The sequence below is a fragment of the Mastacembelus armatus genome, chromosome 4 (assembly GCF_900324485.2).
Source record: "Mastacembelus armatus chromosome 4, fMasArm1.2, whole genome shotgun sequence".
Taxonomy (NCBI): Eukaryota; Metazoa; Chordata; class Actinopteri; order Synbranchiformes; family Mastacembelidae; genus Mastacembelus; species Mastacembelus armatus.
Window position 1 is genome coordinate 20,752,860 of NC_046636.1, and position 14,399 is coordinate 20,767,258.

A 14,399-nucleotide genomic window follows, 5' to 3' on the forward strand; every position below is an offset into this window, starting at 1 on the left:
AGTGGAGTAAAAGAACAGAACAGAGACATGAGGCAGAAGAATGAGGGACGGAAAAAATCATCACACAGGTCAGAAACATAGACAGATATGTAAGACAAATACGTAAGACAAACAAACCAACAAAAAAAAAAAAACAAAACAATTACCATGTGGTTGTTTTTCATCCGTGTCCTTGACAGCAGCAGAAGTAGAAGGGATGATGGTGAGGACAGAGAAAGTCAGAGCAGACACAAACACAAAAAGGCCAAGAGAAAAGAAAAGGACATCAACTAAATGTTCTCTGTCAACAGTAACGGGAAATCCAAGTTGAACTGACCATCAGCGTCCCATTCTATTTAATTACCTGTCCTGTGGCATCTTAGAGTACAATGCATCAGAAATGGTTGCATTTTTTCAAGAGACTAATGAGTATTTTATGCATATCTTGTATACAAAATGTTTATCTCGCATCAGCCTTTAGTTGTTGTTTCTTATAACTTTTAAGTAAGAGCTTTCTCACACAACTCTTTTTCAATTACTTTATTGATCATTTAACCAAATGTACCATCAGATATACTACACAGGCCGAAGCATGACAGATAGAACCAGAGTAGACGGGCTCCAGACCATCCACTGATACAGAGAAACCAAGTCGTTTTTCTTTTCTTCTTAAAAGTAAGAAAATTAGTAAGGCCTCCACAATGTCACCTAATTGAATATTGTATTTTTAACATGTTGTGAACACATTGATTTTTTTTTTTTTTTTAATAGATTTTTTTCTTGCCAGTGGTTGATAATTTAGCTTCTGAAATAAAAGAAATAAACCTCAACACAGACTACTACTTGGCAACATGTCCTTAGGTCAACGGATGATGACAACCACTGTCAGTACAAACAGAATGGAGCCTATATTTAAAGGCCATACCACAAACAACAGAAGAAACATACTACAAGTGCTTGAATCAGTACTTTTTTAGACACCCAACATTTACAGTAAAGAAATGTGAGTCCAACTTAATGCATACCCTAATATGTAACTACTGGAATTGGCAACATATTGTGTCTGCACCCGATCCACCTACCACACTCACTCACTGGATGCTGTGCCAGAGAATGACAGTGTCCTCTAAACAGATAACACTCAACATCCTAGTTAGAAGTGGCTCAGGCTCTGGATCCTCCCAGTTCAGCGTTCTTGGAGGGGCACGTTAACCTCTGGTAACAATCCAGTCTTTTGTTTGCCCCTCTTTAAACTCTTGGCATAGTCTCACTGATCCATCAGAAGTGAGAGATATTCATATATCTACAGCACTATTGTAAGCTTCTCCCACAGCAAGCTTAGGGTAGTCAGTCAGTCTAAAGATTTGCCTTCCACATTCCTTGGTCAGTGCCAGTAAAAGCAGCACTGGATGGTTTAGGGCACTGCTACAGCAGGCTGCCTGGCCAGGAAACAGTGGTCAGTGTGATTCTCCCCCGAAGCTCTTTCAGGAGGCGCACCAATGCTGTGTGGGTCATCCCCCATGTGCTCTTCCCATTCACCTCAAGCAAGATGTCCCCACACCTAGACAGAGATGGCCAATGAAAAAACTACACTGAAATGTACTGTGCACCTGAATTTTCGGAATAGTATGCCAAACACTACCAAGCAATTATTTGGTGTATATAAACAAAAAAAAATGATATGCATAAGCTGAATACCTTATCCTGCCATCATTGTATGCCGGCGTCCCCTCTACGATGGAACGGATAAAAAAGGATTGATTGCAGTTGACTTCCTCCTGACCTCCCACGATACTGAAGCCCAGGCTTCCTGAAGTGCTCCGCCGCAGGACAATGTCTTTGCAAGGGTAGAGATGCCTGCATGAGCAAAGAGGGAGATGAAAAACACTAACATCTCAACTGCATCTTTAAATTCTATGTATATATTCATACTGAGCATGTGTGCAGAGGCTAGATTGCCGCTGCCAGCCCCACTCAGAAGACAAAGGTCTGGCAGCCCTTAAATTAAGGTGCGACTTTTCCCCCCAGGAAATGAGAAGCAATGAGAATAGTGGGACTATATCAGTCTCAGACAGACAGCCCAGGGCTGAGTGAAAATTGCATTCAAATTCTTTTAGTTTCACCACTGGTCTAGACTACATTCCCATGGTGGCCCCATACTTTTGAGTCCTAATGAATTCACTGTTCAAGGAGAAACACATGCTACAATCTGACAGGAAGTTTTTCACTCTCAGATATAAAAGTGATACTTATTTAAGCTAAAAAGGTAGTTTAGAAAGCATAATAAGATTTCTTTCCCAGCTGGTTCTGTCAAATGTAAATTGGCAACAGCTGATAGAGGTGAGAGGGACCAGTATGAGGGGGAGGTAATTTATACTGGGCTTTGAATATGTAATAGAAAAGTATAACGTTTTATATGGGATGGGTACTGCGACATCAAGGGGTGCTCACCTGGGTAGCTGCAGCCATGACACCCACAGTGGGGAGTAATCGTCATTGGGCAGCAGGCTCTTGGTGCTATCTGTGGGCGAAGGTGTGAGACAGGGTGGCAACGTGCACTCTTGCAGGCTTTCTTCGGGATGTCGCATCTCCAGGACCTTGAGCACAACAGGGGAGGAGGTGTTCTTCAAGTTGGCCACAGCTTCGCCTCTTGTCACCCCCGTCAAATCCACCCCGTTTACGTTCAGCAAGATGTCGCCTGATGGGGAGGAAGTGGACAGCACAGCTCATCATCCACCCAGGGGTGTTGCCCTGACATTATCTTTTCAAAAGACCTCACAGGACAGGGACTCATCATCTGCCTATTTAATATTCAACAACCTCCCTGCTAGAACACAAAGGCATGGAAAGCAAGTGCCACCTGTGCTTTAAAAAGCGTCCCAGTGATGAAAGTCGTGTAAAGAAAAACAGAAGGCTCAGTCTCGCATGCAAGTAAGCAACTCAAAGGACACATGTGCCCTGTGAGGATATGCAAATGAACCATCTATTACAATACACAAACATGTTTCATAACCATACAAACAGACACAGCTGCTGCAGCTATGTCCCATATGAATACAGTAATGTGCACTTTGAACCATGCATAGGACAAACAGACTGTTTTTATGAAGTCTTTATGCTACTGTTATGCTCTATCACAGCATAGTGCTCATTTCTCTCATAAACAGAGCCTCAGGCTGGGGTTGGAGGGGAGGGTGTAATGACAGGCTTAATATAGTTATGTTTTAAGATGGATATACTGGGATCAGCAGTCAGGGCTAAAATCTCTCGCTCCCCTTGATTTCAGCTGCATCATAGCATATCAAAGACGGCTGCTATTACATTCAGTGCCACTCCATATTTTTCCCCATTTCAGAGCTTACTGATTTCACATAAGATAATAATTAAGGAAAAATTCTCGTCTGGAACACAATAGGTCCTGAGCAAACTAATGTTTGTTTGTGTTTTTGCTTAAGTGTGCTAGAGCCAATTTTTGGAGCACTGAACCACACCAGCACCACTGACTACTCTGCTGCAATAAACTTCATAATGAAACACGAGACTTAATTGTTCATCAATCACCCTGTCTATTATATTAAGTGTTCATAACCCAGGCCACAGCCACGGCACTGCCTGCCATAATCTTAGCGCCATTTCTTTGCTGTCACTGGCAACCACACAACACAAATACTTCATCCACTAAATGAGAATTTATTTGCATTGAAATACTGAACATGACATATCAATTTAAGTGACACACTTGTAATTGTAATTGTGGGTGTACAGGCACTTAATACAATAAGACATTAAAGATTTATTAGTGATTAATTTTACCTTTGCGAATGGAGCCCTCCTGTCCCACCACCCCATCAGCATCCACGTTTGTCACATAAATGGGGAGGTCCCACCCTCGACTGGACATGCCCCCTGCCACCGTCATACCCAGGGAGTCATACGGCTCTTTGGTCAGAGTAACTGTCTTCTCATAGCACGCAGGCTTCTGACAAGAGTCCTTCACAGTGGAAACAACATAGAGAGAGTAACTGAAGTGGAAGGTAAAATGATTATGATTGGAAATGCCTAATTTTAATAGCAAGAGGTTCCTTTTTGTGCTCATAACATGTAGTCTACTGGTTTTAGATCCCACTGCCATATGGAACTCACCACATATTCATAACCAATGCCGTTATTATATTATCTTAAGCTTTCTTTGTATATCCACATTCTTACAAAACACATCACGATAAAACATGATAAGAACTTACATAATTTTTATACCAAGGCAATTCTCTAGGCCACAAAATGTAATTTGATTTTGGAGCAGCATATTTGTATATCACTATTATAACCGGTAATTTAGAATATCGTTTATTAGGGTGGAACATCCAGCAGCTCATGTACCTCTTTTGTTTCCATGTTCAATATAGAGAAACTGATTTATTCATAGAAGTCGTGATGTGCCATTTGGCTGGGTGAACAAGGCTGTGTGTGGGATAAAGTGAGTGAGATTTTATTTATGGTGAGTTTGTTTGTGAGTCAGATGGGGGGGAGCGAGGGAGAGTGCATTGGTAATGAATAACACATGCACACATTGAGGTTGATGGGATGTAGCTTGCACTACTTGACTAATGTGCTGCATTCACACATTTCTGCTATGTGCACAGCATGAGATTACTTGTAGCACGAGTGACCTCAGGGCACGGCACTGGGTGCATCGGCCCAGTGTCCCCACTTGCTGCCTACCCACACATTACACTATAGGTTAAGTATGTTGTGTATTTTCTGATACAACAACTGTACAATTCTGTGTACAGTAATGTACACCATCATGAGATAGGCTGGCTTTTGCAAATGTTCCAACAAGGTCATTTTTCATCAATGGCAATTACTAATTTCTGTTATGGAACCCTTCTAGCAAAAAAGACCTGAGGTTATTCAGTAGCACCTATTGTGTATTCAAGAATAAATTGACACTTTGGGAAATCCACTTATTTGCTTTCTTGACAAAAGTAAGACATGACAGTGGACACCCTTCTCATGTCTGCAGAGTAGACATGAAACTATGGCCAGTAGCTGGTTCGCTGACAATAGCTTAGTAGAAAGATTGCTAACAAGGAAAGTAGTCTGGCTCTCTCTGAAGGTAACTGTCAGCACTTTGCTGTTCAGTTATTAACATGCTATATCTGTTATCTCTTTTGGCTCTCTAGTTTTTAATGGAAAGCGACGAATACTTAGAAGGCAGCTACATATTTATCATATAGATATAAAAGTGATATCTTCTCAGTCACCCTTTGGCAAGAAAGCAAATATGTCTACTTCCCAAAATACTGAACTATTAGTTTAACAGGATATTTAGTGTGTATAGAGTTTTAAAAGAGGTGTTACAAGTCATTTTTAGAGATTATGAGCTATAGAAAACTCCAAGGAGGAGCTGTCAAATCGAATATTATTAGAAGATGAAAGATCTCTAAATCCAGTAAAGAGCTGAGGAGGAGCTTTTGGAGAAGGATGGTGAAAGATTCTCCTGTGGAGTGAGTGTGAGAGGAAAGGACTCTGTCCTCTGTACTGTTTAAATGACATGCTCAGCTTTGAGGGGAGAATAATACTTCCACGCATCATTTGCACCTGAAAGGGAATATTTATCATGGGAATGGGAGATGGCGGAACAAAGCTCTTCTCTGTGTATTAGGACTGCTCTTGTCTCCTGTGTATGTGTCTGTATGTGCTGCTCACCAGCAGTGTTTGCTCTATGTCCACCGGGGAATATGGTGGGGGCCCATCCATGCCCCATGGAGCTTCTTGTAGGATGTCTGGGGCTGGCAGGCAGATCTGACGAGAGACTATGAAGTGGACACGCTCCTCACTCGCCTAGGGAACAGAAAGGCAGGAGATGTATTTAAAATAACTGAGAAGAGAACTGTTCATTAAAGAAGCTGATTAATTCACATTACAAAATGGACTGCATTCACATTAACTTCTGGACTGCATGGCTACATCTTTTTTTCTTTTGTTGGGGAAATTTGTGGGAAACTCATGGTGGGTCATAGTTTAATTGATTTCCATCCAGAAGCAAGCTATTCTGCAATTCAGAGTTCCACTACCAAACTACCGGTCTAGCTACTTTCATTAATACATGCAAGCCATCCAATAGACACACAGACTGGCTGGCTGCTTCCCTCTCCCCCTGCTCTCATTCCTCTGAGATTTCCCCTGGTCTCTGTAGCACAGAGCTGACTCCTGAATTAGCCTGTCCAGCCCATTATTGCCTTAATTGGACTAATTTAATTTCTTCTCTGCCAGTTCTTAATCTCTGACAGAAAGTGCCTGCTCTGAGAGGCCATCTTGGGTCCGCAGAGATAGCCATAAAATTAACCACCATTAACCACAAACACACCACCACTGACTGGTATCAACCGGGAACCAGGAGTCAGCCGCATGGCCCAGTCCATCAGGGAATCACCACAATTAAGTACCATTAACTGCAGTGAGTGCAGACACAACAGCACAGCACAACACAATTAGCCTGAATCACCACAATTATCTTTAATACCTCAGGGACCTGGGGTAAGAACAGAACACGGTTGTATGTGATTTGTATCAATATGGACTAATTTGTCACAACTATGAACTCTCTATAAAATTACAAAACCTGTTGCCTTACTTAAGTTGATTTGTTTAGACATAGGCATTTGTGCTGCTGACTAACCTGGATAAGGAGAGCAGCATGTTCTGGTGCTCCGTAACGTAGATCGTGCCCGTTGATGGCCAGCACTCGGTCACCAACGCACAACTGGCCGTCGCGTGCTGCCAGGCCACCCTCCAGCAGGTGAAAGATGTAGACTCCGTGTTCCTCCGGCCGCCTCACAAGCTTAATGCCCAGCTGTTCCTCTGGAGTGCTTTTATTCAGGACCACGTGGATGCTATCATCCCTCATGGGATGGTGGGGAAGGCCGTGCAATAGGTGGCCCCCGGCAACATCATGGCCGTGCAAGTGTTGGTGGCTGTGTGAGCGGTAGCGATGGTGCTGTTCTCTGAGAACGGTCAGCCGGAGGAGCTGGCAGGGCTGTTTGAGGGTTGCCACGGCATAGCAGTGGGGTACGTTACTAATGTCAATGCCATTTACCTGAGAGGACAGCGGAGACAGGAGAAAAATTCTAACTTTGAGCACTCTTCATTGACATTGGATCCTACTTTAACTGTTTGTTTGATACCTTCAGGATCATGTCCCCGGGCAGCAAACGTCCATCTCGAGCAATGACACCTTCTCTGTAGATATCCTGGATGAGGATGCGAACCAAGGGGGTCTCATTGCCACCGACAATGCTGATGGCCAGCGGTTCTGAGGGGTCCACCCGTGTGATCTTAATACTGGTAACTTCACCATCAGGGATCAGGTGATGGAGCTGAGGAAGAGCCAGCACTAAGGGAGAAGATAGGAAGAAGAAAAATGCTGAGTTTTCTTCTACTGTAGGACGACAAAGCAAAAACCAAATTTGAGGGATAGCCAAATAAAACAGGAGCGGAAATGGGAGAAAGAGAAAGTGTTGCGGAGGGAAAGAAAGACACCAAAGGAGAAAGCGTGGTAGACTGTGGTAGAGAGGTTCAACAGTGGAACCAGCTGTCTCTACTCCCTCAGGTTACTAAAACAAACTTGTACAAGCCAAGAGGGAAAATTTGCTTGGCTTATTATCTTGCGCAATGCTTGTATCATTAGTCACATACATCTGTAGCAAGTATGCTTGGGAAAACACTACATTACAAATTTCCACAAAGTTATTTGGGCAGAGATGCAAGGAAAGTTACAGTGCATTTCACTTAGTCCAAAAAGTCGCAAAAGGTGTGTATTTCGTAGTTTTTCTTGAAACAAGGAAGAAAAATCTGGTAAAGGTAAGATCCCTGAAGCTTTAGCCTTTGTCCCTTGTTTTAACTTCAACACTCAACCAGTGTGTGGTATTCTGCCTTAACAATACATGCAGGACTTTATTTGGCCATAAAATATATTTCTATGGCTTGTGAACCTCAATGTTGCTGAGAAATCTAAACGTTTCATCTAGTTTTATCAGATTCTGCTATGTGAGTCCTCCTCCCCACATACTCACTGGTAAATTCCACTTAACATATCCTGACCTGGACAATGTGGACGTGGGTGGGGATATTTTGTGACTATTTTGCCAACAGCCTTGGCCAATAAATGACAGAAAAGATGTATTCCTCATCTTATTTCCTTTTCTTTGGTTATGAAAAATGTCTCGCTCTCTTTATTCCTCGGTGGGCTGTCTCTAGTTCTGTAGCTTCAGTGGTTCATTCTACCCATGCTGCATTTCTCCTTTCCAAAGTCAATATTTTGTCTTCATCACAGCAGATTGTTTTAAGGGTGGAGAGCACATTAACACAGAGACCTGTAGCTATTATGTAAGACTCAAATCTCTCCATCACAAACCCTTTGACCCTTTCTTTCTCCATCCTGTCATCTTTATTTATTTCCAGCCACCTCCTCCTTCATGGGGACATTACTATGCCTTTAATTCTTTCCTTATATCTATTGGTTTTCTTCTGGAGCCGCTCTTTACTCCATTTTTTGGCATGGATCTGTTTCTACTTGACTCTCCATCGTCGCTGTCTGTCTTTGTCTCTCCAGCGGCAGGCAATGAATATTTAATCTATTCTCTCAACCTCCTCACTGATGGCCTCAGAGAATAATTCAGTCCCTGATCATTCTTCATTGTTACGCAATACCACATTGCTTTTCCTCTTTCCATCATGCTGCAGTTCAGCTTCAACATTATGCTCGACTACACTTATCTTTACAATGCATTTTCTGTGCACTATAACATCTTTATGGATCTACGATATCATAACAACTCCCCGTCTGGGGACTACTCCATCAGCTTGGTGCAAACCTGTTGACCCTGACTGCTGGAGAGAGAAGGAGAGGTGGAGGGGATACAGAGGACATGGATTAGAAAGTGAAGACTGGCAGGAGGAAGATGGTACTATAGTAGAAGTTATGGAGAGTAGGCGGAGAGGAGAAGAGAGGAGAGATGTCATCAGCTCGTCTCCTGTGACCTCTTGTATCCCATCACTGTCCAGAGTGCCTCAGGCTACCACTCTTCCTTCTGATTTGTTTCTATTGATGCACCAGTGGACTTATGTAATCTGCAGCTGACTTATTAAAGAAACATATGCTACTGTTACTCTGTGGGCTCCCAGCAGTGTCACCTTCCTCACAAGGCTGAGGGAACACACGCAGCGACACACTGAGCCTCTCTTAAGTGCAAGTGCAGCAGTGCCATTATGTGATGAAGACACAAAGAAGAACATAAGCAAAACAACATCAATATTAAAGAAACAAAGAGACTGATATACAGGCCCTGGGCTGTACCTTCCTGTGGCACACTGGAATTCCTGGCATTGTCTCTTTCCTCAGACGTCTCATTGCTCACTGCGTTGCCACTCTTGGTCCTCCGCAGGACACTGAATGCCCGGTTTAATCTCCTGAAGGAGCGGCTTCTCACTGAAGAACGGTCAAAATTTCTGACTGCAAGGAAGAGAAGGGGAGAAACAGAAGCACTTTATAGATCACTTCATGCTGAACATGCCCAGACATGTCTGAATCTGCCTCCTCACAGCCAATCAGATGCTTCTTTGGGCTCAGTGACTGAGATCTGTGTTAATGTGTGGCTGTAGGTAACAAAGAGAAGCTACATGTATGATCCAGGAGTTCCAGTTGGACTAGTTCAGAGATTTTAGGCTTATGAAATGCTAAAGCAGTGTACAGTGGTTTATAATACCAGGAGCAAGATTTTACAACGTCAGCAATCACTTTCCCCTTCATCTTGATGATAGTATGGTAAATAGTAGAATTACACTGTTACACAACTATTTAAGTGGTCACCACAGTTGCATTACATTAAAGGTATCCTATTGGGTACATTTAAACAAAACAGAATTTAAAATATAACACAATCGGCATTGTTTAATGACCTTTTCAGCCCACACAGACACAGGGCATTTTCATATAGAACGCTGGGTGTAAGCTTGATTTTGTTGACAAGAAAACACAGTTCACCTTTAAGGCAAAAGTTAATGTAGTTTAGCTTTTTGATAGAAAACCATGTTTTTTGTTCTGGAGTGCCACCCACAGTGTCACCGCACTAGTCTGTGCTTTTTCGCACCCAGTTCATCCTTTTCTTCTGAGCTTTACTGTTGAGCAACTTTCAGCAAGTTCAAATAATGTGTTTTCTTTGTAGCTGGAGGAGGAGCAGTTTTCAATCAGTGCCTGTTTAATTAATAAAACCAGTTCATGCTGAGTAGTTACATGGCTGCATAACTGCAGCTGTGATGTAAAGCACTATGGATTCTAGAGACTATGTCCAAAAGAGCCTCCCAGACAGACTCTTTTCTGGCACTTTCTCTCTTCTGGGAAATAGACAGACAGGCTGCAGGAGGCTGCAGTGAAGAGGCACCAGCCCCAGCCTGGCTGCACTGAGCACAGGGCATGGGGCCTCTGCGGCACCCCTCCCTCCCTCTGCAGGCCCAGAGTGATGCGAGGGCTCCTGACAGCCACATTATTCTTTAAAAGCGCCAGCCGCTTCTGGAGCTGACAGCTTGTTCAGCAATAGTGGTGCTCGCGGTGGTGGGTGCTCAGCCGGTCAGACCTAAAGTGCTGGTGCAGCGTCATTTGGTGTCCCCACTTCCTGTGGGGGGAGGGGAGGTTAGGGAGGAACACTTGTAACTGCTTCCTGGTTTTGGAGGTCAAGGAATGGAGAATGGAAAAAGAACTGCAGTCATATCATTAACCAATAGCACACACTTGCATCTGCTGTATTTAACCTACCTCTACTTCCATTTCTTGTTGGCTGCATAATGACTTTCACTCTCTCTACTGTATCTCTGTTTCTCTACTGTTTTACACAAAGAGCAATTTTATGGATTGGTGAAAAAAACAAGGAACAAAAGTTAATTGGCCTATAGGATTTCTATCAAAGACCATTAGAGAGAACAAAGATTTTATCTGAGGTTCAACGAGAGGCTGGGTTATACAGTATGCTGTGAGTCTGCAAGCGTAAATGTATGATTGAACATAGATCACTGGCATGTACTTTGACTTGGAGACCAATGTAACTGTGACTAGAACTCTCTCTACTCTCTACTGATTTTCAGTCTGTCATTGTGGCAAACACACACTCCTTCCAACCCTCTCACCCCTCTCTCATAGATAACTTCAGGGTGACGTCACGCAGGGCTGCACGTGACCACATGCAAACACACGAACATCTGATCGCCCGCTCACACTCACCCTTCTTGGTGCTGCTGCGGGCAGCCAGGTTGGTTGTGCTGCCTGACTGGCTGTTGTCCTCCATGTTGGGGTCAAACGCTGGGTTGACCAGACCGGGCTCATCTGAGAGGAGGGCCACGGCAGCAGAGGTGGGGCCATCGCCGGGCAGAGTGGCAACGGTGAGTTCAGATGTGCTGTCGGTGCATTCGCCCTCCTGCGAGCGTCGCTTCCTGTCTGCTGAGAGCCCATAGTGAGAGGCCCCTTTACACCTGCACATAGAAGTCAAAAAGGTCAGCTTTAAATACAAATTACAGTTGGCATGGTGCAATTAATACTAGACATGCTGATGAAATAGTGACAGTGATGATCTGAAACAGCTTCAGTTCTCTAGTGAGCTACATGTTGAAGCAGCCATGGCCGACTTTAACAATACTGCTTATCACAGTGGAGTGAAAGCTAACAGTCATGTGAACAGCTAACGAAAAGGTCACATTCTCAAGACAATTGTGAGCCTGGGGCTTTCCGCACACTGACCTCCATCTTCTGCTTATCTGACCTTGACGCTCAAACAGCACCTCTCTACAGCCTGTACAATAAACCACAACAATAACTGTGGTGGCCAAATATATTTCCCAGTGCTTTTGCTTCAAATTCACACAGCACCTCTCTGAGAATGTGCCAGAAATGTCATGTTTTCTCTAGTAAAGAAAAAAAAAAAAAAGTAGTTTCTGTGGTTTCCACACCTACTTTCCAACAACATCTGTAATCACATACTGCATAGAATGGCTTTTCTCTGTGGTTGTGAGCATTCCTGACAGATGATTGAATACAAATGCAAGACAACAGTCATTCGAGAGGAGAAAGGGTGGGCAGCTGAGACATAATGTTTGAATATAAAACAGAGATCATCTGAAAGTTGTTTTTCTCAAAACCAAATCTAATTTCTAAGTTCCAGATGTCTTCTTGCTGTCAACAAAACCACAACACGTTTCCAGTCTCTCTTGTACACACATACGTACATATACACGCCCGTGTACACACACATGCACATACAGTACACACCATAAAAGGCTTTTTACACTTGCAGTATTAAATTGGGAATGTTTGTGTTTGAATTAAAGATATCCCTACAGAGGAGGGTATTGTATTGTTGGAGAATTTTCTTCCATCTGTAAGTCATAAAGGCTTTGAGTTGATGCTTCATCAGAGGCAGGAATAACACTGGCTTGTCTCTCCGGCTGTCTCTGTAGAGCCATCAGCTCAAACATTAACTGGGTTTTAATGAGCTGGATCAAACCCAGGGTCTGCTTTAACGGTAGCTCAGAAAAACAAGAGGAGTGGACTCCATTCTCCTGTGCTGCACGATGTAAAATGGGCTGGGTACCACTGGATCGTACATGGAGTCAAAAAACCAAAAAGGAGAGGTTAAGCAAAAGCCAAGGAAAAATAGTGGCCATCATTGCAGACCCAACAGAAACAACATTATATGCCAGTGAGACATTTGAGCTGAGGGAATAAATTGACCCCCGTTATGGCATCACATCACTAGAAGCAGCATTTTGTCTCAATAACAGAGCTGTCTCAGTTGGTCCTGCACTTTGTCTATAATTCACAGGGAAAATCATTTCATCCCAAAGTGGGCTCTATATCTCACTTGTAGCCATGGGTCAGTTTCACAGTCAGATGCAGCAGTACACAAAGCTGAAGTACCTATTGATCTTACGCCGCACTCTTTGACATAACACCACAATACAGTGCATGTGTCTCTGCATGTGTGTATCTTTGTACCTGTGAGTGGGCATTGGCCATTGTGAGTTATTCATGTTCACTCAAACAGTAAATTGAATGCTATCAAGCATGTCCATGCAGCAACATACCATTTAACTGAGTGAAGTGGTTAAATAGAGCAATATTTCAATCAGGAAGAGAAGGCAACACTGCAGTCTCAAGGGGGCAGACGCTTCCTCCGTGTCACTCACTGTCAATTAGAAGAATGAAAGCTGAATGCAGCTTGAAAACTCTTGCTGGTCTTCACATCATAGCCTTTAAGTGACTTCATAAGAATTCATTGTGAAGAGCAGTAACTCCCCAAACAAAGGCCAGTGTGCATAAATATACACAGACAAACGTATGCAGACTCACATACAATGTGCAACTTTAGTTATAGTTGAACTGCACTGAGGAAGACAGAGAATCTAGTGTTGCATTTATGCACTTTGTTGTCATTTGCACAGCGAACATCATATGCCATGTGTTGTTTGAACTAGATTTGGCTACTTTTAAAACTCTTTTCAACATTTTCCCATAAGTCTGAGGACTTTTTGGGCAGGCTTGAACTCATTTTACTTAAAGAGAAGTTACAGTATTTCTCAGTGAATGTGCTCAGTGTGAGTGGATGAAGTCAGTCAACCAATCAGCAGCCAGAGAAAATCGTAAATGAGCCGTCAATGTGCCTAATGCAAACTCCTATTGTTTGTCCAGGGAAACTACCTATCCTTTGTTTTAAATAAAGTTAAATTATTTTTTTCAAAAATACCCAGACACAACTGGTGTTTTTAGCATGAGACATTACTGACTTTCATGAGTTGGCTGTAGCCACTTTCTGTTGAAAACAGTTTGGAATATGTTTGCCACATGGTTCTCTTGCAATATTAAGTTGTCACTGTCACTTGACAGTTTGGTCCAGTCTAAAATATTCACAGATCACATTAAAAAGAGGTTATTTTTTGCTAAAAGTGACAAATGTAGAAAACATGGGAAAAAGCTAAAATGACTTTAGTGCTCTCAATAATTCATACAATTAGTATAGTAAACATGGTAAATGTTACCTGCTAAACCTTAGCATGTTAACATAGGAACCCAATAGGATTGTGTTAATACACTAAAGGTAACGTTTAAAGCATTGCTGTAACATAGCCTCAGTAATATAGCTGGCATGGCTGTGGATTCTCAATCTTGTGCAATGTGGCACAATGTGCCACTCCAATGTAGTTTACAGATAGATATATTAATAATCCCTTAACTAAAAAAAAAAAAATTACATAGGTCAGCTTTCATTGTCTGTCTTGTTACATATCTTTGTGTAGAGCTGCTGTGACCATTCCTGTGGAAAATGTCACTGTTCACTTTATTTCCTCCCAGCTGGTGTTAATACTTTCATCTA

General features: G+C 42.7%; 1 protein-coding gene across 2 annotated transcripts in view; it reads right to left on the reverse strand.

Annotated features, from left to right (window-relative positions):
• Nucleotides 1-504: 504 nt before the first annotated feature.
• lnx1 (ligand of numb-protein X 1) overlaps nucleotides 505-14,399 on the reverse strand; it is a 30,342-nt gene continuing 16,447 nt past the window's right edge. For both annotated transcript variants that reach the window (XM_026305373.1, XM_026305375.1), the window contains 9 exons: nucleotides 11,258-11,505; nucleotides 9,341-9,496; nucleotides 7,170-7,378; nucleotides 6,665-7,081; nucleotides 5,692-5,826; nucleotides 3,793-3,970; nucleotides 2,431-2,677; nucleotides 1,678-1,836; nucleotides 505-1,540 (listed from right to left, as the gene is read on the reverse strand). In XM_026305373.1, the coding sequence (XP_026161158.1) occupies nucleotides 1,405-1,540; nucleotides 1,678-1,836; nucleotides 2,431-2,677; nucleotides 3,793-3,970; nucleotides 5,692-5,826; nucleotides 6,665-7,081; nucleotides 7,170-7,378; nucleotides 9,341-9,496; nucleotides 11,258-11,505 (1,885 nt within the window). In that variant the 3' untranslated portion in view covers nucleotides 505-1,404. The remainder of the gene's footprint in view (nucleotides 1,541-1,677; nucleotides 1,837-2,430; nucleotides 2,678-3,792; nucleotides 3,971-5,691; nucleotides 5,827-6,664; nucleotides 7,082-7,169; nucleotides 7,379-9,340; nucleotides 9,497-11,257; nucleotides 11,506-14,399) is intronic.